Source organism: Diceros bicornis, chromosome 18 (genome assembly GCF_020826845.1).
Source record: "Diceros bicornis minor isolate mBicDic1 chromosome 18, mDicBic1.mat.cur, whole genome shotgun sequence".
In the NCBI taxonomy this organism is placed as follows: domain Eukaryota; kingdom Metazoa; phylum Chordata; class Mammalia; order Perissodactyla; family Rhinocerotidae; genus Diceros; species Diceros bicornis.
Genome location: NC_080757.1, coordinates 54183858 through 54211762, shown reverse-complemented (window position 1 = coordinate 54211762; position 27905 = coordinate 54183858). Strand labels below are relative to the sequence as shown.

Here is a 27905-nt window from a genome sequence, read left to right as displayed (position 1 = left end):
TGCAGGGTGGCAGGGGGCCCCTTCCCACCTTCCCTCCACCACACCTGCCCGGGGAAGCTGGGGGGAGCCCCGGGGAGACTGCGCGCATCCTCCAGCCTTATCAACATTCATTAATCCCACAAACATCTGGCCTGGGGAAGTCAGGAGCCTGGTGAAGAGCAGAGAGCGGGACTCAGCCAAGCAGGAAGTTCAGGCCGGCTGGGCAAGGCTCGGCGGGGCTCGCACTGTCACCCGCACTCAGGGCCACCCGGCGCTCCCTCTCCACATTGATGCCCCCGACGATGCACATCTGCCCCGTGCTCCTTGGTATTAATTAGTCTTATCCTTTATGGTAATTAAAGGGGCCGTCACAAAGTCGTTCCTGCTCAGAGATGAGCAAGTCCTTGCTCCCTTCTGTTCTCTGGGATTCGGAGATGCCCAGGGCCCTGATGTTTAACTCCTTCCCTGTTGCCTCCAGGACAGGATGCTGTCTTGGCGGGTAGAGGAGGAACGGAGTGGACTGGAAGAACTGTGGGACTGGGGAGCCGTGCATTTCTCAGCAGAGTATGGCAGCAGCAGTGACATCTTCATCTAAATGGAAGTAACTGATGGCATCACAATACCTTGAAACTGTGTTCTTGCTATTATTATTGTTGTTGTTATGCCTGCTGATACCCAGAACCTAACACGGTCTCTGGCACACTGTGGGCCCTCCAATCTGGGTTGAATGATTGATAATAATGGTAATCACATAGAGACACATTTCTTGAGTGCTTACCGAATGTCAGACGCCGCGCTAAGTGCTTTGCAGTCGGTTCTGCTATAATGTGATATAAACGTTGGTGGAAATCACCACGCTGTGCAAAATTATGCAATAAAAACCACAGAGCTAATGGGGGCAATGGGATAGGGCACAACACTCGAAAACTTCATTAGGGACACATTAAAAAAACAGAGGAACCTCATAAAGACGATTGCACAGTTTCACATATATTTGATGGTTGAGAAATGCATAAATACCACAATACGTATGGCACTTTGCCCTGGAAAGGGCCTGAAATTTGCATGTGGAAGTGGGCATTGGAGGGTTGCAGCTTGTGGGTTATCGTGAAGTGGTGGAAGGAGGGATGTCTGAGATGGAAAATTGTCAGACCAGACGTGGGCGGTGCGCTCCCAACACGCACGGTGACCCAAGGAGATTGGGGGTTCGTGCTGTGCGGGACTGCAGCTCCGTCAGCTGCGTGCAGGTTTCTGCATTTACTTAGTGTTTCTTGTGGACAAGATCACGCAGGAGCAGCCGCAAAACTCGAGTTGTACTCAGATTGTTCCCTGATATATTAATCGCATGGGAACAAACGCATGTTTTCAAAACACACATCAGAGCAGAACTGCCTGTACTGGTATTTTCTAGAAGGCAGCCACCTTTAATTTGCCCATCATACAGATGGAATGCCCGAGGCTTAACAAGCTTCAGCCCCTTGTCTCAGGTTACAGGCTTAGGGAGCCGTGCAGCTGGGCTTGGAGCGAAAATCTGGAGGCCAAAGTGGGGTTCTTAAAGGTTATCATTCTTTGGGATTATGGTCAGACTCATTATCAGACTATGATCAGAGTCATTTCACAGTCGGGGAAACTGAGGACTAATGAGGCCACACCCTGCCCCTTGTTCTCACCTGGGACTGCCACTTCTGAAACCTTAAATTCAGACCTCCCACTCTATGGGCACACGCCCCAGCCTCCCTCTCATCGCCCCGCGGCCGCTGACCACCTCACGGTAGAGCCGCGTCTCAGACTGTGGTGTGCTTCAGAATCACCCTGGGAACTTCTCAAAATGCAGATGGCAGCTCAGCAGGTCTAGTGGGGCTCAGATTCTGCATTCCTAACCTTTCCACGTGATGCCCATGCTGCTGGTCCACTCTGCACTTTGAGTAGCAAGCCTTCAGCCTCTTGACCCTCCTGCCCTCACCATCCATCGGCTCCCTGCTGCCTGGACTCGCCTCCCTAACCAGCCAACCTGGTCTTCATCATCTCAGCTCCATCTGAACAGTATCTTTAGCTCCCTTGTGTTGTGACCCATCTGTCACAGCTTCCTGGAAGACTCCCGCCTTGGCTCTCTCTAGCTTTCAAACCACCTTGCTCCTTTAGTAAGGCCTCGGGTCCTGCTGGAGAAAACCGCCCACCTGTGTGGACGGCCCTGACACAAACTCAATGTACCACCTCACCTGGGCCTTCAAGCAGTTTCCTCAGTGGGTCTGCTTACTCGTTCTCCACCTCCACGCCATACGTGCCCCCAGCCCACCACCCCTCCCCTCACCCCCAATTCCCTGAGGAATTAGAAGCCATTGTGAGGAATCCTTCCCACTTCCTGCCCTGCCTGTTAGCCACTCCTGCACCATCTGTGCACAGGAGTCGCCCACCACCCCCTCCAGGATCTGGACCCCCTCTCTCTACATCTCCCTCCAACCTCTCCTATCCACCAAAGTGTAAACATTTTCAGGTCTCTCATATCTTTAATAAAATGAAGCCCTCAATGACCTCCTGCCACATTCCCTCTCTCGCTCCTGTCCATTCTTCTCCTGTCGTGGCCTGAGTCCTTGCATTCTCCTCTTGCTCACCCCCCTCCTCTCCTCAGCCAGCTGTGTCCACGCAAACTGCCCCCCGGCCATCAGGCACCTCCTTGAGGCCAATATCAGCAGACATGCCCACCTTCCCGGGCCCTTGGCACCATTTCACATGTTAAGCCCCGTCGTCTCTCCCCGGGTCAATGGCAAAGACCAAACCGGCCTCCACCCCCTTGGCCTTGACCCGCTCCAGTTCACTGTCCACGCTGTAGTCAGAGCAGTCTTTGTAGAAACGTAAATCTGTTTATTTCACACCAAGGGTGGGCAAGCAGTTTCTGCAAAGGTCCAGATAGTGACTACTTTAGGCTCCGTGGGCTATGTAATCTGTTACATCTTTTCAGCTCTGCGGTTGTAGTGCAAAAGCAGCCACAGTCGATACATCAGTGAATGAGTGTGGCTGTGTTCCGATAAAACTTTATTCACGGATGCTGAAATTTGAATTTCATGTAATTTTCACCTGTCATGGAATTAATATTTCTTCTTTTGATTTTGTTCAACAATTTAAAAACATAAAAACTGTTCTTAGTACATCTGCCATACAATAGGCAGTGAGTCATAGATTTGGCCCATGGGCTAGAGTTAGCCAATCTCTGTTTCACACCTCTGTTTAATACCTTCAACATATTCTTGTTGTCTTTAGGAGAAAGCCAAAACTCCTCAGCCTGGGCTACAAGGCCCTGTGGGGACTGGCACCAACCACAAGGCCAGCCTCTCCCCCATATTCAATGACTCCCAGTCCCAGGAATTTCTCTCTCTGACATCCACTCGTCATGCCTGGCACCCCTCACCCATCCTCACCTTCCCCTTGTGCCCTGCCTTGGACAGCGCTTCCTCCCAAAACACTTTGCTGCCTTCAGCTCCCCCAGCCTCTGTCAGCCTTCCCCCAGGTTCCCCCCGCCTCTCCGATCACGCACACCCCCCCCATTCCCTCAGCCCCTGGCCTGTCTCCTGAGCATGCTTCCTGCTGTTGCCACCTGCTTGTGTCTCAGGCCTGAGCTGAAGAGCATCCTTGGAGATCCCCCTGTTGTGGGTTCCAATGTGTCCCCCAAGAGAGATGTTGCAGTCCTGACCCCCATGACCTCAGAATATGACCTTATTTGGAAATAGGGTCGTTGTAGGTATAATTAGTTAAGTGAGGTCATCCTAGTGGTGTCCTTATAAGAAGAAGAGAGAGACAAAGAGAGGAAGACACTGTGTGAAGACAGAGACACAGGGAGCAGGCCATGTGAAAAGGGAGGCAGAGACTGGAGTGATGCTGCCATAAGGCAGGGAACACCAAGGATTGCCGGCAACACTGGAAGCTAGAAGAGAGGCATAGAATGCACTTTCCTCGAGAGCCTTCAGAGGGAGCATGGCCCTGCCATCACCTTGATTTCAGACTTCTGGCCTCCAAAACTGTAAGAGAATAAGTGCTGTCATTTTAAGCCACCCAGTTAGTGGCACTTGGTTACGGCAGCTCTAGCAAACTCACACAGGTGGCAACAGGGACTTTGCAGCTGTCATTAAGTTAAGGACCTTGAGACAGGGAGATTATCTGGATTACTCGGTAGGCCCAATGCAATCCCAAGGATCTTTTTGAGAGGGAGGCAGCAGAGTCAGAGTGACAGAAGGAGATGTGAGGAGACAAGCAGAGGCTGGAGTGATGTGGGGCCACAAGCCAAGGAAAGCAGGTGCCCTAGAAGCTGGAAAAGGCAGGGAAATGGATTCTCCCCTAGAGCGTCCAGAAGGAACCAGCCCGCCAACACCTTGACTTGAGGACTTGGGACCTCTAGAGCTAGGGAATGCATTCGCGTTAAGTCACTAAGCTTGTGGTTATGTGTGACAGTGGCCATAGGAAACTCATCCAGCCAGGTTTCCTCCAGCGTGGGGACGGACCCAGGGCCAAGGAATCTTTCTGACAATGTTGGGGGGGAGTGGGGGGGGTGGGGATGAGGATGGATGCACCCCCAGGGGCCCCAGTACCCTGCTGCCCAAACAAGCTGGGCTTCTCACATCGTAGGACCCGGCTGCAGAGTGGAGGGAAAAGGCTGCTGGGCCGGCCCTCCCTCCGCCCTGGCAGGTCTGATAGGATCTTTCGACACTGCCCCTGGACCTGAGAGGCCATTAAAGGCAGCCTCCCCGCTGGGTACTTGGGAGGCCCCGAGAAAGCAAATCGGTTCGGCTGCCTCACCCAGCCCACAGCTTGGTTCCTTGAGGCCAGATTTCCACCTTATCAGCTTGTTTTAATTTGCTTTCTTTCTGGTCACCTCACTGTGAAAAGGATCCTAAGGAATTTCAGCCAGGTGCCCGGACCCCAGGACAGAGAAGCCCCTCTTTTCTCCCCCAGAGGTGGAGGAAGCAGGGAACAAGCGATGGGGAAAATTCCAGGGCGTCATGTAGGCAAAACAGGAGGCGACACTTCTCGTCTCACTTTCCTGTTCTTCCTTTTTCTTTTCTTTCTTTTTAGTAACCACATTGCCCCCCTCAAACCTTAGCATTTCTTCTTTCCCAATCATTTTAAAAAACCCGCACTAAAACCTCTGCACGTTTTAACTCCTTGCACCCTAGACAGGTTTTGCCTCCCCTGTCTCTTCATTGCTCTGCTCCTGGTAATGAAATATCATGTCCCATATCATTTTTCACTTTGCAGAATGATCCCCAGATCTCATTACTCTCGTCTCTTATGCAGCAGGCGATTCTCTACGAGGGGGGCTCAGGCGCAGCTCCTGGGTCAGGACGAGGTCTGGGCAGCTCTCAGAGGCATCTTGCTCTGGAGTGTGGAGAGAGCTGCTTGCTAAGCAGATCGAGGGTCCCTGGACAGGTCAGAGGGGGGATGTGGGGCGTAGGGTCAGGTGGACCTGAAGTTGAATCTCTCTTTGCTGCCCTCTAGCTGGGTGACCTCGGACAACTTGTTCAACCTGTCTGAGCCCAGATCTCCTGGCTATAAAATGGGGTAAGAGTCTCTTCCCCCCACGTAAATGTGGGGATGAACCGGATAACATACATCGTGTTTGCTCAGAACCCGATGCTTGTGTCACTGTGATTGTCAGAGGGAGGGTCCCTGCTTCCTCTCCCTAGCAGTGACAGTGCCACCCACTGGTGCTGAGTGGCATCTCAGGCCTCCCCCATCCCCTAGCTGTCTTCTTGCCCAGATTCTGTGGGTACCGCCCTGCTGATGGAAGTCCTCAAGGAAGTCCTTTTCCTCGTTATTTTGAGAGCAGGCAGTTGGCCCAGGCCAACAGGGCCAACAGGGGGACAGGCGCCCTCCCCCAGACAACCCCAGCCAGGGCTGCATAGTGTTAGCAGCCCCCAGCTCAATAACACCGCTGTCCCTTTCATTGACAACAGGCCCCAGGATCAATCAGAGCATCGTGGCTTTCCCGGCAGAGCGGGGAGGCTCAGGGCCACACACTGGCCTCAGGGGTAAAAAGAAGGCCCGGGTGTGAGGGGACGCCGTGCAGCGTCTCCTCCACTTCTGAAATGAACCATCCATCAGAAGATTGTGTACAGGCCCACAGGCTGTGTCTCGTCTCAGCAGCCTTCAGGCAGTTCTGCATCCACCCGGCTCAGCCCTGCGGCTGCCTGCTTCTTAAAGGTCCACAGAGAATGGATGACATCCATGCTCACCCCCGCCCCACTGTCCCATCCCACATTGTCAGAGAGACTTGCCCTGGCCCTGGCTCCATTCCCAAGCTGGAGGAAACCTGGCTGTATGAGTTTCCTGTATGGTCACTGTAACACATAACCACAAGCTTAGTGACTTAAAACAGCGTGAATGCATTCCCTAGCTCTAGAGGTCACAAGTCCTAAAGTCAAGGTGTTGGCGGGCTGGTTCCTTCTGGATGCTCTAGGGGAGAATCCATTTCCCTGCCTTTTCCAGCTTCTAGAGGGCACCTACATTGCTTGGCTTGTGGCCCCACATCACTCCAGCCTCTGCTTGTCTCCTCACATCTCCTTCTGTCACTGACTCTGCTGCCTCCCTCTCAAAAAGATCCTTGGGATTGCATTGGGCCTACTGCGTAATCCAGCCAGCCCTGGTGGTCTAGTGGTTAAGATTTGGAGCTCTCTCTACCGTGGCCCACGTTCATTTCCCAGTCAGGGAACCACACCACCCATCTGTCGTTGTCATACTGTGGCGACTGTGTGGTGCTGAAAGCTATGCCACTGATATTTCAAATACCAGCAGGCTCCCCCACGGTGGGCAGGTTTCAGAGGAGCTTCTAGACTAAGGCAGACTAGGAAGAAGGACCTCGCCACCCACTTCTGAAAAAATTGGCCTTGAAAACCCCATGAATAGCAGCGGAGCATTGTCTGATACAGTGCCAAGAGGTGAGAGGATGGTGCAATAAGACCAAGCACGATTCTACTCTGCTGTACACGGGGTCAGGAGGAGTTGGAATAGGCTGGACGGCACTAACAACAAACTGGGTAATCCGGGATAATCCCCCCACCTCAAGATCCTTAACTTAATCCCAGCTGCAAAGTCCCTGTTAACCATCTGTGTGAGTTTGCTAGAGCTGCTGTAACAAAGTGCCACCAACTGGGTGGCTTAAAACGACAGCACTTATTCCCTCACAGTTTTGGAGGCCAGAAGTCTGAAATCAAGGTGACGGCAGGGCCATGCTCCCTCTCAAGGCTCTCGAGGAAAGTGCATTCTATGCCTCTTCTAGTTTCCGGTGTTGCCGGCAATCCTTGGCATTCCTTGGCTGTGGCAGCATCACTCCAGTCTCTGCCTTTGGCATCATATGGCCGTCTTCTCCCTCGAGTGTCTGTCTCCGTGTCTCTTCTTGTGAGGACACCAGTCATCTTGGATTAAGCCTTCCCTAATGACCTCATCTTAACTTGATTACATCTGCAAAGACACAATTTCCAAACAAGACCACACTCACAGCTGCTGGGGGTTAGGATATCAGCATCTCTTTTTGGGGGACCCGGTTCAGCCATGACGCCCTGTGAGGTGACATATTCACAGGTTTTGGGAAGTAGGACATGGACATCTTTGGGGGTGTTATTGGCCTTTGACACTGGCCATTTCATTCACTCATCCAGAGAAAGTTCATTGAGTGTGTACTATTCTAGGCGTGGTGCATGGGGACATGGGACAATGTACAAGACATGGCCTACTGGTCAGGGAGACACATACTAGTACATAGGACATTAAATTGTGACAAATGCACTGGGTCTGGCAGGAGAGAACCCTGGGGTAGCCCAGGGGGGATTCAAGAAGTCTTCCTGGAGGGGACATTCTAGCTGAAAGCTCAGAGGGACCCTGCGGGCTGAGAGGCAGCACGCAGAGAGGTGAGAGGCAGCCTGTTTTCATCAGAAACTGCCAGAAGTTTGGTAGAGCAGGAGAGTGAGGCTGAAGGGGAGCTTTCCACTTGCTGGAGGCAAGGTCTTCATGAGTCCCCAGTGCCCAGCCTGTTCCCTGCCTGCTGCGGGTGCCGCAGACACCTGCCTTAGTGAGCAAGTCCTGGCTGCTCCCTGCACCCCTGCTGCTCACCTGCACCGTGAGGGGGTGGACCTGGCACTCCGAAAGTTCCAGCCACCCCATAAGCCTGTGAGGGGATGAGTTGAGGCCTGAATCGATGCTTGCGTAGACCTGACATCTGTGATCCAGCGTCCCTTTATCCTCCATGTTCTGTTGTCAGAGTCAGGGTTCCTCCCCATTCTGTCCCCCCTGCAGTCCTCCAGGTGGTGGGGGCACCCACTGTGCCCAAGTACCCCCACCTCCAAGGGCCATCACATCCTTTACTATCCAGATAGCCACGCTCTGCCAGGGGACAAGTCCATGGCTCTCCCCAGCCTACAGAAACTCTGGAGGATGGTGCCCGCCTCTCCGGGCCTCGCCTGCTTCTTCTCTGCTCCTGCTCCTGCGTCAATCCTCGGTCCCCCCACTCCACCCTCCCCCTGAGGCTGTAGTCTCCTTTCAAAGCCGACCCCCACCCCTGGCCAGGAGCACAGCGTCTCCCCTTCCTTCCCCAAAGCACCATTAGCAGAAGCCAGTTGTGCATGTAACAGACTCTTCCCGAAGATGTGGGAGGAGAATTACAGCACAGGACGGAAACAGCTTAAAATAGAAGAACAGAAATCGCTGTTACTGAATTGCCCTGCCAGTGCTCGCCACAGGGTGTACCCTCCTGACATCATCCTCCAGGGCCAGCCGTCCTCAGCTCCATCCGCTTCGCCTGCGGGAGGACGCTCGCCTCTCTCTCTCCTCTGTGCGTGTTTCTGTCTCTCCCTGTCTGTGTCTCACAGTGTCTCTCTCTGTGTCTCTGGCTCTCTGGCTCTGTCTCTCTCTCTCCTCTGTGTGTGTGTCTCTCCCTGTCTGTCTCTCACACTGTCTCTCTGTGTCTCTGGCTCTCTGGCTCTGTCTCTCTCTCCTCTGTGTGTATCTCTCCGTCTTTCTCCGTGTCTCTCCCCTCCATTTCATTCCCTCTCTCTCTCTTTCGCTACCCCACACACCATGAGTTTGGGAGCCTCAAGGCTGCTGCCAGAGGGAAACTCAACATTCCAGTGACTGTATCACACAGAACAGTCAGCTCCGTTCCTCAACCCCTCTCCCACCTGATCCCCTTCCATAACCAAAGTCCACTGAAGAGTTTTCCCGAGCGGTCCAGCTCCTTCGCCCTGGGTCTCCACTGCCACTAGGCTGGACAGTACCTACAACAGCTTTCTCTGTGACATGCCCCAGACCAAACCCTTAGGCCCTCCTCAGAAACACCTCTGTTCCCTCCCTCATCAGCAGTCTCTCTGTGTGTCTGGGGGAGTGTGGACAGTCAAAACTGTCCTTCCTCAGAGCAAACTCCAGGAATGAGAGACCCCAAACTATTGGGTCCGTGGCCAGTTGAGGTTCATCTTTTCTGTGTACTGGACTGTCCCAGCGTACGAGGTACTTATTAGCTGTGTGACCTGGGGCAAGTTACTTACACACTCGGGGCCCCAGTTTTCTCATCTGTGAACTGAGGTTTCTATTAGCATGTGCCTCCTATGGTATTGTGAGGATTAACTCAGTTGATATATGTTAAAGCCCTTAGGGGACAGTGACATTTCTTATACCACTAGTAATTATGTTAATTATATAGTGGTACATTATTATTATTATTTATTACTTGGTACATGTACTTTCTCCTTTAAACCATCCTGGACAGAGTTTTGCCTTCTTTCCTGAAGAATCCTTGCAAAGGCAAACCCATGCTCTAGAGCCCTTCTCTAGCCCGCCACCACCTCAGTGGCCAGTTCTTGGAGCACAGCTGTCTCCCTGCAGCAGGAAGGGGCGCGGTGTGTGCCTGTGGGTTTCTGAGGATGCACGCACACGGAGGCGTGCACACCCCGGACTTGCTGCCTCTGCCTTTGCCCGAAAGCCTGTGGGAAGAGGGCAGAAGGCCTGGGTGCCCTGAGCCCTGCCCCACTGCTGTCCCCACAGCCTGTGTCGGCCCCAGCCGTCTGCACGGACACCTGCGGGCAGCACACAGAGGGCCCCTGCTGGCCCTGCAGTGGATGTGGCTGCCAGCTGCCTTCCCTCCCTGAGCACAGTTCACTTGAGGAGAGGCGGAGAGCTCGGGCCTTCAGGGATGGAGCCTGGGGAGGGAGCACAGTGTGGGGGGTCTGTTCCTGCCAAACCTCGATGCTACCCTTTCCCTCCCCTCCAGCCTCCCTCCCCAACACACAGGACATTGGAATGAAAAGTCCTAGGACCATCCAGTGGTCAGCAATCCAGAAATCTCTGTCCCTGAGGGCCACCCAGGACCTAGAAAATGTGGTTTGGGTGGGAGACGACGTATGTGTCTGTGAGTGGCCATTGGTCTCTCCTGAGCATCTAAATGAGGAAGCCCAGAGGGCCTGCATGTCTGCACCTCAGCGTGAGAGGGAGAGTGGGGAGGGCCTGTAACTGAGTAGGGTGGACTTGGGTGTGCCCTGGGTGACCTCGGACGGGAGTGGCCATGGATGTGTGTTCATCCTGGGAGTGTTGTCCCATGCACGAGTATGTTTGCATGAGTGGGCATGCATGTGGGTGGGTATGTACATGTGTGTGCACAAGCACATGAGTGTGTGTTTGTGTGTGTACACATGTGTGTGCATGAGTGCATGTGTGGGTTGTGTGAGGGTGCATGTGTACATAACCATGTGCATGCATGTGGGTGAGTGCACACACGGGTATGAGTGTGTGCACACGTGTATGTGTGCACACGTGGGTGTATGCCTGAGTACATTCGTGTGGTGGGTGTGCACACGTGTGTGGGTGTGTGTTTGTGTGTAGGTGGGTTGCATGAGTGTGCATGTGTGTACACAACTTTGTACATGTATGCATGAATGTGCATGTGGGTGTGTGTAATAGTGCACGCGGGTGGGAGTGTTTACATGTGTATGCACAAATGTGCGTATGAGTGTGTGTGTGCACATGGGTGCGTGTGCACTGGTGTGCATGTGTACACAAGTGTGTGTGTGCGCATGTGTATACATGTGCGCAGGTGCACAAACACCCTTCCTCTGTGTGAGCATCGTTGCGTGCATCTCTGGCATCTGATTTATTAACGAGGACAATACTAGGAGAGTGTGCCTATTATTTCTGGTGTCCGCATCAGCTCCTGACAGCTTCGTGGAATTGAAATATCTTATTTAATGCAAGTAAGAATCATTTTAAATATCAACTGTGACACTCAAGGACTCGAACCACAAAGGGCATTGTGTGTTTCCACGTGTGCTGGAGAAGATGCCACATTGGTTAGGCAGCACTTTTCTCCCCTGCCCATCTCATGTCTCTAAAAATCCAATTATCTGTCCTGGCTCTTCTCTGAGTTGTTGTCGTGTGCCCTCCACCCTGAGCCCATCTCTTCATCTCAGAAGTGTGGACTGAGATGGCAGGGTCCTGCCGGGTTAAATCAGGACACCGTGATGGAGCAAAGAGAACGGTGTGGATTCTGGGCGCGTCTCCCTTTCTTCCCATCCCGGCCCCAAGCCTGGCCCCCAAGCCTCTCTCTCCGCCGCCTGCTCTCCTTGACCATCTAACCGGGAGAAAGCAAAGCTTCCTCCGTCCAAGAGATTCCTCGCTCTTCTGCAGCTGTCAGAAAGCCTGAGGAAGCTCTAAGTGCTGTTGTGGAAAGCTCTCCAAGATGTCTTGTCACATGCACAAAGCAAGGAGCAGAACAGCGAGTACAGGAGCCCGCGGCTCCTGCTTAAAAGGGGAGCGATTATAAATTTGCACTGGCTTGCATTTGTGTAAAGAAATTGTGAAAAGATACTCAGGAAACTAATAACAGTAGTTTCCTCCATGTGTGTGTTGGGACCTGGGAATGACCGAGCAGCTGGGGGAAAGGGATGGGAGAGATGTTCACTCTCTGTCTTTTCTTTTATTCTTTGAATTTTGAATCCTGTGAATATATTTCCTGTAATACATCAATAAATACCTTAGGGGGGGCCTAGAGGTGGGTGAATCCAGGTGTTCACCAGCCCCTGGAGCCATGCTGCTGCCCCTGTTCCTTGTTAGAAGGAGAAGGAGGTTGCAGGTCAACCAGGAAGAGGTGCCACTTACCCACCATCACTGGTCCTTATCCTTGGAGGAGCCAGGCTCAGGCTCTCCACCTTGAGGACACACAGCCGGGCAAATATGTGCTCCCCTGATGCTAGGCATGCAGCCGTTAATGGATCTCCACTCAGCTGTGGGGGGTGTGGCCACACCCTCCTGTCCTCCTCCCTGAACCTCCCCACCTCACCCCAATACCTTCCACTCCCCACCAATGACTCATATCTTTGCTCCTTCGTTGGACAAGCATCTATGCAGCACCTGCCATGTGCCAGGCACTTATGTCCAGGGCCTCTTGTAATGCTCACATCAATGACAGCCGTCATCGTCCTCATTTTACAGATGGGAAAACTGAGGCTTACAAGTTTCCGTAACTTGCCCAGGCCACACTCCTAAGAGCAGAAGCAAAAGTCAAGCCTAAGTTTCCCTGAGTCGGAAGTCCCGGCGCTTTCTCTAACACCATGCTCCCTCTTGGGTGGGTCAGGTGTGGGTCCTGCTGCATAGGGCATTTCATCCATCCCCTGCCCCTGGACAGGGCTGGGCTCATCCAGCTCCCCCCGCAGGCCAGCAGCCACAGAGGGGTGGGGCAGATAGAGCTGTAGGCAAGTGTCTCCTGGGGGCCCGGGAGGGAGCACTGCGGGGGATAATGAGCACTGTTACTGTCATTATCAGGGATGCTTACAGCAAGCTGGATTTGCAGCTGAGATGCTGGCCAACCGTCTCTTCCACCCGCCTGGGAGGTGCAATTTGGGTGGAGTAAAGCGGGTTTCCCTGGGAGGAAAGGCAGTGGGCGGAACTGTTACTTTAAATAATGTTGCCTACAAACCAGAAATAGGTCTCCCAGGCGGGAAGCACTAGAGGCAGCCCAGGGAGAAGGAGGCAGAGGAGCCAGAGAGGGGCTGCACCCCCTCTGCTAGGCCAAAGAGCGCCTGCCCTCAATTACAGGACCAGCACAGGCCCAGAGCCAGCCCGCCTCTCCTGGCCTCAGGGGCGGGCAGGCCTGCAGCCAGCTGGCCTTCCTCGGGGCTCCAGGTGGGGCCAGAGGTTCTGGCTGAAGCAAATGGACACAGAACCTTCTGCAGAAATCCACCTGTACTGAAGTTTAAATTTCACCACGCGTCACTGACATCAGCAAACAAACCCAGATCCAATGAGTCCCTGGTGTCCTTCTTATAATGTATACTTACAGTATATGCTCAAAGTGCATTTTTTAATTTTATTTTTAAAATAAAAGCAATATATGCATACGATAAAGAAAATTCTGATGGCATAGAAAGACATAAAATTGAAAAGTAGAAGTGCCCCTCCCTCCCCATCCCCGATACCTCTCCCAAAAGGGAGATAACACGTTCTGGAGTATCCATCTCGAAAAAATTTTATGGACACGCCAGAGTGTAAGTGTGATTATGTGTGTGCAAATATATACAAATATAGATACTACTTCAGTTTACCCTCATGGCATCATACCATTTACACCATTCTTTGACTTTTTTTTTTGCCCACACACTCAAATTATTTTTATTGGGTCAATTTGCCTGATGCTAAACATTAAACTAAGGATTTGGCAGCCTGTATCAATAAACAAGCTATTAAGAGTGATAAGAGTACATTATCACTCTTGTCTCTACCACTCAGCTGTGATATTGTTTGCCTTCTTAGTTCCTCATGTTTCTGTTTCCATAAACATCCCCCCTCTCCAGCTTTGACTTCCTTTCCATGCTTTGTGCATCCTGGAGAACGCTCTAGCTCACCCCATACAGGTGTTCCTCATTCATTCTGTGGCTGCAGCATCATTAATTGATGGAATTCCACTTCTGATGGATGTTTAGGTTGCTCCCAGTTTTTGTTTATCTCAGTTATTACAAGCAATGCCACAGTGAACATCCTTGTATCAGTTTTTTGCCACATTTTTGCAAGCATATCTAAAAGGCCGGTTCCCAGGAGTGCAACCTCTGGGTCAAAGGCTTGCATATTCTTATTTTGATAGATTGTGCTCCAAAGCCTGGACCCATTTACATTTCCACCAGCCAACCTGAGGGTACCCCCTCCCAATCTTGCCACACTGGGTGTGATCATCATGAAAATCTTTGGCAATCTGATATGTGAACATTGTCTTGTTTTAATTGGACTTTCATTGTGACAGAGGTCGAGCATCTTTTTGGGAGTTTTTTGGCCATTTCTATTCATTTTCCTTGTGCTTTTTTAATAATATCTGATTCCATTTCCAAAGATAGAGAGCTTTTCCGGGCAATCTCTCCTTCCATCTTCCCTCTCAGGTCACCCCATTGCTTCTGAGACCCAAACAGTTTTCCCAAAGCTATCTCCCCTCCCTGCAGGAGAGATGGGGCAGAGGCAAGAGAGAACCTGCAATAGGCTTGAGGACAGGGTGGAAGGAGAATGGGAAATTTGTCAGATCTTGGGTGCCTGCTATCTTCCCATCATCACACTGTGCACAGTGGCAAGGGACAGATAAGAGCGGCAGCTGGTGGCAGAGATAAGAGGCTTGGACAGCCAGAAGGCTCTGGATAATGCTGCAGAACCAGAGCCAGAGCAAGCTCGGCACACACCCACCTGAGTCTGGGGCTTATGCAGTCCCGAGTGGAAGGTGAGGCCTTCGGGATACGGTGTCAGTGTTGAATGGTTAGCAGCTGGGCCTGGGGACAGAAAGGCTCTGGGGGAGCCTGGCCCTGCCTCTTACTACCCGTGAGACCACAGGTCAATGTTGAGATGTTTCTGAACCTCAGTTTCCTCACCTCTAAAATGGAGGTGCTAAGAAAAGTACCCCCTCCATGAGATTAGCTTGGAGGTTAAGAGAAAGACTCTCAAATGCAGACCCTCGACTGTTTGCACCTGTCCACAGAAAATGAGAAAAGTGAAGCTGGCACAGTGGGCTTCACATAAATTTATGTTTAAAATTTGTTGAAATTGCTTTTATGCTGAGGTTACGTTTCTTTATTGTGATGTCAAAAATGTCCTTTTTAAATAAAATACAGACCATTTCTATTTATTTTTCTCTCCCTGCCTGGTACTTTTTCATATTATCGTTTTCAGTTTTTTGTTGCTTGACTGTTTATCTGTTTGCTTTTTGGCTGGTTGGTTTTAATGATCTTACTTGGCAAAGATGATGGTCTCATGTGGCGCCCTTCTTTTTAAGTGTTCCTGGTCCCTGATATCCGATAGTCTGGGAACTGCTGTGTGAAATGAAGAAACGAATGAGAAGTACTCAATACTGCGTCTGCGGCATAGGTGGTGCTCAGAAAGCGGTAGTTGTGGTTTCATCATCATGAGGTGATGATGCTGATGGTGATATGATGATGATGGTGATGGTGATGATGGTGATGATGATGATGATGGTGATGGTGATGGTGATGGTGATGATGATGATGCTAGGCCCTGGCCGGAACTCGTGTAAAAGAAAACTTGGTACCTCTTGGGAATAACGTTGTTCCATCTCGGGGTTGGCATAGCCTAGGGACAGGTGACAATAAGCTTGTCCACCAAGTCAGTTGGGCAAACCCTAGGACACCTGAGGACAGGAGAGGTATCCTAGGCGTGAGCCCCTGGATCCTCTGAGGTCCCTGCTGGGCTGCTCACTGCCCAGGGTTGGGAAAGCTGATCACAGAGCGGCTGCTGGGGGAACTAGCCCCCTCCATAGCAGAGAGCAGCACTCAGGCATGTCCCAATGCCAGAAGCTCTTTTCATTGACGTGGCCTGGCTCCCCCCGCCTCTCAGCCAGGTGAGCTCACCACACACCACACACCACACACCTGCTCTCCAGCAGCCTTTTCCCCAAGAACAGACTTTGATGCTCTTTGGGCCAGTCAGGTGCTCCCAGAGCAGGCATCCAAGGGGCCTCCTCGGGTTCCTGCACCGGCCCCAGGGCCCACACATGTAGACAGCCAACCTGTCCTGCTCAGAAGCCTCTGCCTTTTCCCTCCACAAGCTGCAGTGGAGCGTCTGCAACTTTAATAATGGAATGATGCAAAGCTTTTGGGGAAACATGTAAATTTTCCTGCCTCTGTCACCTCCATCCATTTCAGTTAATATTTACAGCACAGTCCTGGGCAGGCCCAGGCCCTGGCCAAAATAAGATGCCCCATCTTTCTCAATCCTGTGAGTCACAGGCAGGGGAGGACAGCAGCCTCCAACAGACCCGACACAGGCCTGGGAGACCTGGTCACGGCCAGGGTCAAGGGCTCAGACACAGCACCTCCTGTCCTGGGAAAGTGCAGGCTACTTGCTAGGCACCTGAGCAAAAGCCTCATTGCCTTTGAGAGGGACCCTCCTGTTGATAAGGACCTTTCTATGACCCCATCACACGGCTAGAGAGTCAAGAGCTCCCTGGCTCTTCATTCCGGAAGAGGGTGACGTGGCAGGTGACCTCTGCCCTCTGACCCCAGTCTGACCTGTGCATCCCTGCAGCTGCCTGACTTGCTCACCGGCTGTCTCATCTGCCCCCTAGGTACATAATCACCAGCCTGGACCGCACCCACGCCGGCTTCTACCGCTGCATCGTGCGTAACCGGATGGGCGCTCTGCTGCAGCGGCAAACCGAGGTCCAAGTGGCCTGTGAGTACCACGGGGGACTTGGGCAGGGCGGGGGTGAAGCAGGAGAGGGGCTGCGGGGTCCTCACCCACCAGCCACGCTCTGGCCAGAGCCAATCCCAGCCCTCCATGCTCGTTAGGTGCTCATGGTAGCCCTTCCGGCTGATCTGGGCCAGCGTCCTCATTTTACCATTGATGGAACCACGGCCCGGAGAGGTGGCGGGAGCTCTCAAGGCCGCACCGCTGATAAGTGACACATCTGCTGGCTCTGAGTTCAGCACTCTTTATATGGGACCAGCTCCTTCGTTTTTGAAAAGGAGGCCCCATCAGCTGCTTCGAGGGCCTCCTCTGGAGTCAGCCCCACACTTGGGGGTCTTTGTAATGGACAACCTGAACCTCTCCAGCTGTGACTCTCTTCTTGGCAGACTTCTCGGGGCCCCCCATGACCTTAACTTCTCCATCCTCCAACCCTCTCAGCCCTGGAGCCATAACAGAATGGGGCCCCCCACGATCTTCAGGGGGCGTCAAGAGATGCCTTATGGTGGGAGAGGGGAGATGACAAGTCGGGTAGCTGAAAGGCCCAGGCGGGCAGAGGATAAAGGGGTAGGCCGTCACCGAGCCTTCGGGGTAAGAGACTTCTCCCCAATTCCATCAATTCCCAGAAGGGCTTCCTCACATGGAGAAAGGGAGGGGCAGCTTCAGAAGGACCCAAGGGCGTCTCAGGGAACAGCCCCAGAGGACCAATCAACACTCTCCCCTACGATTCCATATCCCCTCCCAGACCTACCCCCATCCTAAAATAGCTGCTGTGTGTTAGAAACAGGCCTCATTATGGGCTGTTTCCTTCTGGGTTTTTATGGAGAGAGGTCCAAGGTCACACAGTGAGACATGGGAGTGCAGAAAGCCTTAATGAGCCCCGAAATTTGAAAAAAAAGGGGGGTCACCCTCTTACCAGAGCCCACAGAGGCGCACCTCTGATTCAGCACAGGAGAGAGCTTGCTTCTTGGAGAGAAGTGGGGGAGAAAAATCTAAAAGAAAATCTCAAGTGAGGCAAAGAGTGTTTATAATAATTATGGAAAACAACCATAATCAGAAGTGGAGGACGGATTGTCCCCATAAATCAGCACTGAAGGCAGCTCAGCTTACTCCAAAGAGCTGAGAAGCACTGAGTTAAAATGATGGACCAGGGCTGCTGTCGGCCGCTGGAGGATCCGGGGAGCTTCATTCAGCTGGTGCCCGGAGTCCAGCAGATCGGCCAGGAGCTGTGGGTCAGCCTCCAGAGAGACAGCCCGCGTTTGTGTGTGTGCACTAGTGTGTGTGCACGGGTGTGTGCATGGTTGAGGGTTCATTCACGTGTGTGCGCAGATGTGTCTGGATGGGTCTGCCTCTTTGTCCCCCTGCATGTGGGAGAAAACACGTGTGCGTGTGTGTGCAAGTTCATGTATCCATGTGTGTGCACACACGTGTGTGTGCAGATGTGTATGTCTGGATTGGTCTGCCTCTTTTCTCACCTGTATGCAGGAGAGAATGTGTGTGTGTGTGGTGTGTGTGTGGTGTGGGGGGGGCTGGGGGTGGTATGTGCGTGTGCAGTTGGAACTGCCTTCCAGGACACCAGTCCGTCTGGGCTGTCAGGGGGAGTGTCTGCTCCAAGCCCTTGGCTCATAGGAGACTGTAGGAACTTTCTGGAGTTGAGAGCCCCTGAGATGAGTTGACAGTCTCCCCTGGACTGGCTCTGCAGATCAAAAAGATTAAAGAAGGGAAGCCAGTGTCCGTGGAGCCGAAATGCTTCTTTCCGGCTGTGATAGGGATCTACGTGTCCGGGACTCAGCCCCCTGACCCCCACCGCATACGCACACTCCTTCTCACTTGCACACAAACCCAGCATGAGGATGCTCCCTGGAAACCACGCCAGACAGGTGCATTGGCCCTGTCCCAGACCCGCAGGTATCCTCCTGCCCTGAGCCGAGGCATGGGCTGTGCCCAGGCACACTTGCAGAGTGAGCAAGCACGGTGCACTGACGGTGGGCGGAAGGCCTTTGATAAGGACCCAGGTGCATCCAGCATTTTCTTCATGCTGCGGAGAAGGGCTCAGACCGACCCAGGATCCCAGCCTGAGATGGGGGGTGAGAGGCAGGTGGCAGGGACTCGTACTGCCTGACTTCCTAACCTGTCCAGGCACAGACCCCCAAGGTGGGGTTACCCTGAACTCCCCCACACACACTGCGGGTTCTGCAGGTCCTGGACCACCCAGGTAATGCTGCCAGGGATGACCCCAGGTGGCTGTAACATGTGGGGGCCTGGCCCAAACCCCTGAGGGAGCTTTGGGACTCTGCAGTTCTGAGATCCAGTGGGAGGGGAAAAGGGTTGAGGGGAAAGTCAGGCAGTGCGAGTTCCTGCCACCTGCCTCTCACTGCTGTCTCAGGCTGGGAGCCGGGTCCATCTGAGCCCTTCTCTGCAGCATGTAGAAAATGCCAGACGCACCTAGGTCCTTACAGTGTGGGCAGGCTATGGGGGGGCCCATCACTGTGAGAGGCAGCGTGACTTAATGACAAGCATAGGCTATGGTGTCAGACAGACCACATTCAAATCCTGGCTCTGCCCTTGATTGCTGTGTGACCCCAGGGAAGTGACTGGCCCTCTCTGTGCCTTGCTCAGCTCAGGTTCTTCATCTATAAAATGTGTCTAATACGATAATTAGACTTTGGGTGGTGAACATGATGTAGTGTACACAGAAATCGAAATATAATGATGTACACCTGAAATTTATATAATTTTGCAAACTAATGTTACCTCAATTGAAAAAAAAGAAAGGAAAAAATGTGTCTAATAATACGCACCTCCCAGGTGTGCCTGGAGAATTCCTTGAGCTCATATGCACCAATGCACCTCACCAGTGCCCACAAATAATACACTTTCAATCAGTGGGAGTTACTCCTGCAATTAATATTCTATGCGATCATTTTAAGGAAGGGAAAAACAGGCCACAGAATGGAATGGCTTCTGGCAAGTAATCTCCTGGCCAAATGCTCTCCCCTGTGCCATCCGGCCAGCCCGGCCCCTGCCCCTCTACCACCTCGCACAGGGGGACTCCTGCCCTGCTCCTCCTGCCCTCTCAGACCCCACGTCACCCTGGGCTCCAGGCACCTTCTGGACACGGTTATAACCACGATTGTCACCATGCGGCCACCAGGCTACACAGTGCCGCTGCTGCTAAGCTGTGCAGATGTAGTTACAGGCCCCTGGCAGAGAGCAAGGGACAGAGAGAAGGGCCGAAGGGAGCGTGGAGTGGGGAGACCCAGGCTCACCCTTTCCTGACACCCGGCTGCAGCTCCCCGGGCCGGCACTGACAACCACCCCTCACGCTGCGCCGCATGGCTTTGCAGTCTTGAAGCTCTTTCCTCCGTGACGTCATGAAGCGGACACCACTATGTGCCGCCCTTTGAGCCCTGAAGCCAGGAGTTAGGGGAGCGCTAAAATCTCCCAGCGGGCAGTTGAGAATAGCGCTCATCCTAAAAGGAGGAAGGCTTCGCCCAGCCCTGGTGGCCACGGTGGGGCGGAGAAGGGCAACTCAACACCCGGGTCCCCTCCCTCGCTCTGCACACGTGTCTCGTCCCGGGGCCTCTGGCTCCGGTTGCGGAAGTTGAAGAATCCGCTGTCCAGCCACCTCTCCACCTTCCAGAGATTCTGGGTGTGGGAAAGGTGAGACCTGGCAAAACCATCCTCCCCCAGAGTACCAGTGCTCTCTCCCAAGTGTCGCTGGGCTGGGCAGCGCACACCGTCATCTCCCATCCTCGTCCCAGCCTGCAGAGTGAAGCCCGCATCCCCCCCGGCACAGATGAGAAAACTGGGCTCAGCCGGTGGGGTGACTCGCCTAAGTCACACAGGCAGAGCCAGGACTCGATTCTGAGAGGGTCCCCTCACCACACTGCCGCTTGAGGGCAAGAAGAGGAAAGTCAAAATGGGGTGGGAGAGCACTACCTGCTGGGGTCAGGGTTCAGAGAGAACCAGTGGACACCCCGGCCTGTAACGTTCCATGTCCAAACAGCCCTGCAGACAGGTGGTCTCCCCACCTGGGATGAATGCCGGCCCGCCACTGGGTGAGGGAGACTGATCACACGCGTTTCTTTGCGGTCAGCAGGGGCGAAGATGAAAAATGCTTACAGATAGCTCCTGGGTGCTTTTCTGTGCCGGGCCGTGACCCTCGTGCCTGAAAAAACAGTCATGCCATGGGGATGGGAGTCAGAAAGCATGGATTCCAGCCTAGGCACTGACTAGTTTAGGACTAGTCTGGGCACATGGGGAGTAGGAGGGGGTGCAGATGAAGAGCCTCCGTCCCCTGGAAAGGTGAGCTCACACCCCAGGACCCCTCAGAACAATCACAGACACAGGTCCAAGCCCATGGCCCTAAGGAGACGCTAGGAGACACAGCGGAACCTCTAGAACAATCCGTCCTCCACTGTAATTGTGTAAATGTCTTTCCTCCTTGGGTTTCCAAGGACAGGGCTGAGAAGTAGGAAGGCCTGTGTTACAAGCTGTATCTTAAGAGAGGAAGACTGAAGCTCAGCGAGGTTAGAGGACAGTCCAAGGTCCCGCAGCCAGTATTTCTGCCTTCTACCTTCTCCTGCCTCGCTACCATCACACTGTAGGATGTAGTCGTGAACTCAGCCTTGGACCCAGCCACAAACCCCAGATTCAAATCCCAGCTCACCCCTCCCTAGCTGTGTGACCTTGGGCAAGTTACTTAACTTCTCTGCGCCTTCGTTTCCTCGTGTTTAAAAAGGAATGCTAATATTAGTACCTACCTGGCCAGGCTGTCACAATGATTAATCAATCAGCGCACGCAAACCATCATTAATGGTGCTCAACCTGGAGAACATTCAGGACGGCAGAGTGGGCTTGCTTCTCTCTGCAAGGCCCACCAGGGAAGGCGTCCTGGAATAAACATTCACAACCTTTCTCATCCTGTCTACCTAAGTAAATACATTCCCAGCCGCAGCTCTGCTCTCCAGGGCTGGGCCCAGGTTGAGGCCTCAAGGGTGCAGAACTTAAGCAGGCGCTCCCTCCCAGGTATACGCCCCACACCTGCAGGACCCTGAGAGTGGTGCCTCCTTAAGTCTTTCACCTCATCCACCCTGTCCCTGGCTGGGGCTCTCCCAGGTTTGTGCCCTAGACCTCCTGCATCTGTCTGTGTGTCCATCTGTCTCTCTTACAGAGTCACACAGGTGCACACGGTTCTGAGGACGGGTCGGGTGTGGCTGCTTCTCCAAACCTCTCCCTCCCCTCCTTGGTGGTGTCTGCCTCCTAGGATGGGAGAGTTTTGTCCTGGAGCTCCCAGCAGCCAGTCCCCTGGTGACTGCTGCCCTTGGGAGTTCTTTCCAGGGATCGGATCTGGGCAGGCAGGCCCCACCCCTAGCTCCCACCCCCTTCCCAAAGAGGGACTATGAATTGGGTTCTAATGAGAAATTAATACGGCAGCTGTGCTAACAACTCATGATAATGGCAAAGTCGTTACAAAAAGATTCTTGGCATGTTTTTAATTACAGCAATTAAGGGGAAGTCAATAAAACATCAGCACCCCCCCCACCCCAGCTCCCTTCCTGCCCCCACCCGGAGTCTTTTCTTTTTTTTTTTCAAGTCGCCATAAATTTCTGGCACGCAGCAAGTGGGCTGAATGGCTGAGAGGGTTGGGAGAGCCTTTCAGAGTCCACAGCTTCCCCAGGCTTCCGGTTGTCCACATCCAGATCCTGTGGCACCTCTGTGTTCTTCTCACCCGGGCCATGTCCCCGACCCCTTCCCCAGCCCTCCTCGGGTGGGCGGTTGGCTCAGACTTGAAACCGCCCCAGCATCAAGCCCGGCCAGACACCACAGGGCAAAGGGCCCCTGCCCTAGTGGGGAGCCGGGGCTGCTTCCCATTCTCCCGAGCGGCTTGGCGGCCACTGGTATAAAATGGGACTTGAGGACATCAAGCCCATTGTCACATGGGCTGGGGTTGATGCCCAAAATGCCACCAATGGGCCCGTTCTTCTTAACCCTCAGTCTGAGTGTGAATACTGAATGTGGACTATTTGGGGGCCGTGTGACGGTTCAGGAGAACATTGCTGTGTCTTCCTGGAGCCCCCGCTGTACCTGCATGTTTCACTCACTCGTGAAACAACTGTTGCTGTCCGCCCGCTGCATGCCCGGCTCTGTTCTAGGCAGTAGGACACAGGGGACAAAACCAAGACATATGTCCCTGCCCTCAAGGAAAGTGGTGGAGGCAAAACAAAAGTTAAAAGGAGAATATATAATAGAATACGGAATATAGAAGGCCCATGCAGAAAAATAAAGTGTTATAAGGAAAAATGAAGCCTGGTGAGAGCGAAGGAGGCCAGGGCAGGGGTCCTATTTGATATGGTGGCTGAGGAAGCCCAACTGAGGAGGTGACACTGAGCAGAGTCTCAAGGGAAGGGAGGGGGTGAGCCTTGCAGACAGAGGGATAAGGTCTTTACAGGCCAGGGAACAGCAAGTGCAAAGGACCTGGGGTGGAATTGGGTGTCTGAGGCCAGGGTGGCTGGAGCAGAGTGGGGGAAATGGAGACTGGAAAGAGATGTAGCTGAGGAGGTGGAGTGTTGGGGACAGGTGGTGATGTTCTAAGATGTGGTCGGCACTTCGGATATTACTCAGAATGCGTGGAAGTCGTGGATGGTTGGGGGCAGAGGCATGATCTGATCTGATCGGAGAGAGAAGCATTGTTTTCATAATAAATAAAACCACCATGAAATACCATCCCATGCCCACCAGACTGGCAAAAACCAAAAAGTCTAGCAAGACCAAGTGTTGGCAGAAACTCCCATCACTGCTGGTGGGAGTGTGAATTGGCTAATTGGTGCAAATTTGGAAAACAGTTTGACATTATCTCATAAAATTAACGTGTGCACACCTACAACTCAGCAATTCCGCTGTTCAGGACATGCTCTAGAGATTCTCTTAGCCGTGTGAACCCGGAGATCACCAGGAGACTGTCCTCAGTGGGACAGCAAAACAGTGGAAACCAACCTCACCTGCAGCAGCACTGGGCTACCTCGGTACACGGACACCCACACAGCGTGAAAATGACAAACTTAGCGCACGGACATGGATGGAGCTCCAAAAAAAAAAGGTGACTCCCAAAAAGCAAATCACAGTAGAGGAACACAGAATAATCCCAGGTATAAAGGGCTTAGAAACAGACTAAATCAACCATAAACTGTTTAAGGATGCATCAATATGTGGTGAAACTTGGAAAAACAACAAAACAATGGCATGATTGACACAGCATGCAGGATGGCAGTTACCCCTGGGGGAGGAGGGGATGTGACTGGGAGGGACACCGTGGGGAGGGGGAGGTGGTTTGCTGGTGTTCTGTTCCTTACGCTGGGTGGCGCGTACATGAGTGTTCGTTCTATTCTTCTTCTCTAAACTGTACATATAATTATATTCCCTCTTGTGTATGCATGACATATTTCATGATAAAAAATGTTTTAAAATTAAATAAAAGCAATGAACATATTCTGAAGCAGAATGCATACTTTACAAGACCTCTTAGGATATAACAAAGACATCAGGAATAATTTTTAGGCCACATCCAGCTGTGCCCCACGCCCACATGTTTTTGCCCTTGAGGGAACTTGTACCAGCGAGCAAGGCGTAACATGCTGTATTAACAAGCACGTACCTCGGAGGAAAAATGTAGTAAATAAACCCTTATCTGTTTCTATCTGAGCATGAGTTGTCCTGGAAGATCCTGGATTCCCAGCCCCTGTCAGCCTGTGGCCCTCCTTCAGCTTCTCCTGCACTGACTGGCTGAGTGGACTCCCTCTTAGCAGCCCCTCACTGCTGCAGTTCAGCACAGACATGCGTGTGCCCTGGCCCCCATGAGCAGAGGCAACGGGCTCCCTGAGCAGACCCAGGAAGCCCATTTGACAAAGTGGAGTGGAGAGAATGGGAGAGTGCTGGGGGCCTGAGAGCCACAGTGAGGTGGGGAGATTGTGGGTTGGGAAGGTGGAGGAGAACATCAACTGCAAAACTTGGACCAAGGCCAGCTGTGCCCTTCCTTCATCCATCCATCCCACTATCCTTCCATCCATCCCACCATCCAACCATCCATACACAAATACGATCATTTGTCCCTCTATCCCTCCTTCCATCCATCCCTCCCTCTCCCCATCCATCTTTCCCACCATCCATCCAGCCCACCTTCCATCCATCCACTCATACAAACATGCATCCCTCAATCCCTCCTTCCATCCATTCATCCCTCCTTCCCTCCCTCCCTCCATCCATCCTTCCACTCATCCAGCTATCCATCCATACACACATACAATCATCCATCCCTCCATCTCTCCATCTCTCCTTCCCTTCATCCATCCCTCCACTCATACAACTATCCATTCATCCATCCATCCATCTATCCATTCATCCATCCAAACATCCATCCATCCAATGAAGAAACCTACAACCCTGCCCTATTGGCATTCTTTTATTTCCTCTAACTAGCCCTTCTCTCCTACCTCCTAGCCTTCACACGCTCTCTTCCCTCTGGACCATCATCCCCCTGCCCACACACACACACTTAGCTAACACCTACTCTTTATTTATACCTCTGCTTAAAAGGAGCCTCACCTCACCTCCCAATATAAAGTAGGTTCCCCTGACCCTGCCTTTCATAGAAACCCCTGTTCCTTCTTTTTAACAGTTGTCACAGAATGTCACTGAATGTGTGTTTGTGGGTTGGTTTGCTTATGCCTGTCTCCCTGACCAGACTATAAGCTCCACGAGGGCAGGACCAGGTCTTTCTTCAGTCTCCACCACAGAGCCTTCCTGACTCACAGTAGGGCCTCAGTAAAGGTTCATTGCACAATGGCATTGGGTGAGTTTAGAGAGATCCTACTGTGTGCAGAGCACGAGGCCGGGTGTCCTGTAGGGATTTGCTCATGAATGTAACTGCCTCTTGAAGCTTACGGTGTAGTAGAAGGAGATAAAGAATGTGCACAAAGAATTTTAATGCCAAGTATGAGTCATGAAAGAGGCGGAGAGGCCATGCAGAGGGAGGCCGGGTTTGAATGCTGGCACTACCCAGCCCTAACTGCTCAACGATGGATAAGCCGCTCCATCTCCATGAGCTTTCATTTCCTCTCTGACGAGATGGAGCTAATAAAACTAGAGAAAGGAGGAAGAAACACTATTACCATGAAATTGCTTTAAATTGTTCAAATATATCTTCGGAGTTCTGTGAAAAGTTTTTTAAATAGACAAAATTATTGTAAGAACTGAAATCAATGTGATTTATTGGTGCAATTTGTTATAGACAGAGCCAAGTAAAAGAAATTAGTAAACAACTAAAAAATGTGTATTTATTAAAGTTGAGCTTGTCATGTTATTATGCAGATTAAATGAGAAGATGTATGTGAAATCTACCTAAAAAGAAACCTGACATAGGGTCAGTGCTCAGCAAGTTCTTGTTCTTTAGTTCTATTTGTGGGTGGGTGTGGGTAATCTTTGTTGAAAAGGTTGATATTTAAACTAAACTGCGAAAAATGTATAGGATTCCAATACTTTAAAACTACAAATATTAGATAGAATTTTTAGCACTTTAATATTCTCTTCCAGTTTCTATGTCTGCGTACCAAATTACCCCAACACATACTGGTGCACAGCAATCATTTATTGTGCTCACAGATTCTGCGAGGCTTGAATCTGGACAGAGCACAGTAGGGACGGCTTGTCTCTGCTCTATGATGACTGAGGTCTCAGCTGGAAGACTCAAAGGCTGGGGGCAGGAATTACCTGAGGGCTCACATGTTCATTCACATGTCCAGTGTTGATGCTGGCTGTCATCTGGGGACCTCAGTTCTTCCGCATGTGGGCCATCACCATGTCTGTGTGGGCCGTGTTGAGCTTCCTTACAACATGGAAGCTGGATTCCAAGCAAGAGTGTTTGGAGAGAGAGACCCAGGTGGAAGCTGTGATGACCTAGCTGTGAAAGTCCCATAACATCACTGCCAGCATATGCTACTGGTGGCATAGTGACAAATCCCCCAGGTTCAAGGAGAGGGGACACAGCCCCACCTCTTATGGGAGCAGTGGCGGTTGCACTGTGAGAAGGGCATGCTGGATGGGAGATAAATATTGATGCAGCCATCTCTGGAAAGATGCAGCCTGATACACACATGTATTATCTCATGTAATCCTGACTGTAACCTGTAAGGAAGGTACTCTTCTTAACTCTATTTTGCAGAAGAGGAAATTCAAGCTCAGCAAGGCCAAAATTTCACCCAAGGTCATACCCACTAAGTAAAAGAAGTAGGATTTGAACTCAGGTCTCAATGACTCCAAAGCCACTACTATTACATTCACTGCCTGCCAAATTTAGAACAAAGAAGCCAACAGCAGATTTTATTGCTTGAGATACTTGATTGGCTAGATCCCTCTGGGATGCTGTTGAATCATGGTGCCTTGCTAAATCATGGCTTGTTCTTGTGGCATTCCAGGCAGGGGACCCGCACAAAGAAAGGCAGGATATAAGTAACTGAACATGGCAGGAGGAGCACATGTCCTGGTGTGGGCATTCAGACAGGAAAGGTTGGTTGGGGTCAGATTAGGGAGGGACCTTGAATCCAGGCAAAGGAATTTAAGCTTTCCTGGGGCAATGAGGAGATACCAAAAGTTCTGAGCAACTCAGTGATGTGGTCAGAAAAATTAATCAGGAGCAGTGTGGAAGATGGATGGGGGAGGATCCAATGTAGGGCACCATGTGGGGCAGGAGTCAAGGCAGCCAGAGTAATGGGCTAGCTTGTTGGTGGGGCCTAAGGGAACTGTGGGGCCTAAGGGAACAGAGTGGCCTTGGTAAATGTGAGCAGTATTCCAGAGGAAGAGCCAAAGGCCTTTGTGGGGACAGGAAAGGGAAGTAATACAAGGCTTGGAGCTTAGGTGATCTGGGCAGGTGCGGGTGGGGCAGCTATTAAAAGAACTAAGAAAGCAAGAAGGAGGGCCTGGCGAGGAGGTGTAAGAAATGCCCAACGTTTTCTGTTGGAAATTGGGTGTTGGGTGTTGGGGCTCAAGGAAGAGCCAGAGCAGAGGTGCGCATCTTTGTAGAGAGACTGAGGTCAAAATCTTTAGAATGGGCAAGGAGAGAATCAGGCTGAGGGCTCTGGAAAACGAGAGTGGAGGCCAGTGGTTCTCAAACGTTGGCGTGCAGCAGAATCCTCAGGAGAGCGAATCAAGAACTGAGAACCCAGGCGCATGGG

At 52.1% G+C, this 27905-nt stretch overlaps 1 protein-coding gene across 3 annotated transcripts in view; it reads left to right on the top strand.

The window, feature by feature from the left end:
• The window catches only part of SDK2 (sidekick cell adhesion molecule 2), a 266842-nt gene that overhangs the window by 141606 nt on the left and 97331 nt on the right, over nt 1-27905 (top strand). For all 3 annotated transcript variants that reach the window (XM_058561479.1, XM_058561480.1, XM_058561478.1), the window contains exon 3: nt 16559-16665. In XM_058561479.1, the coding sequence (XP_058417462.1) occupies nt 16559-16665 (107 nt within the window). The remainder of the gene's footprint in view (nt 1-16558; nt 16666-27905) is intronic.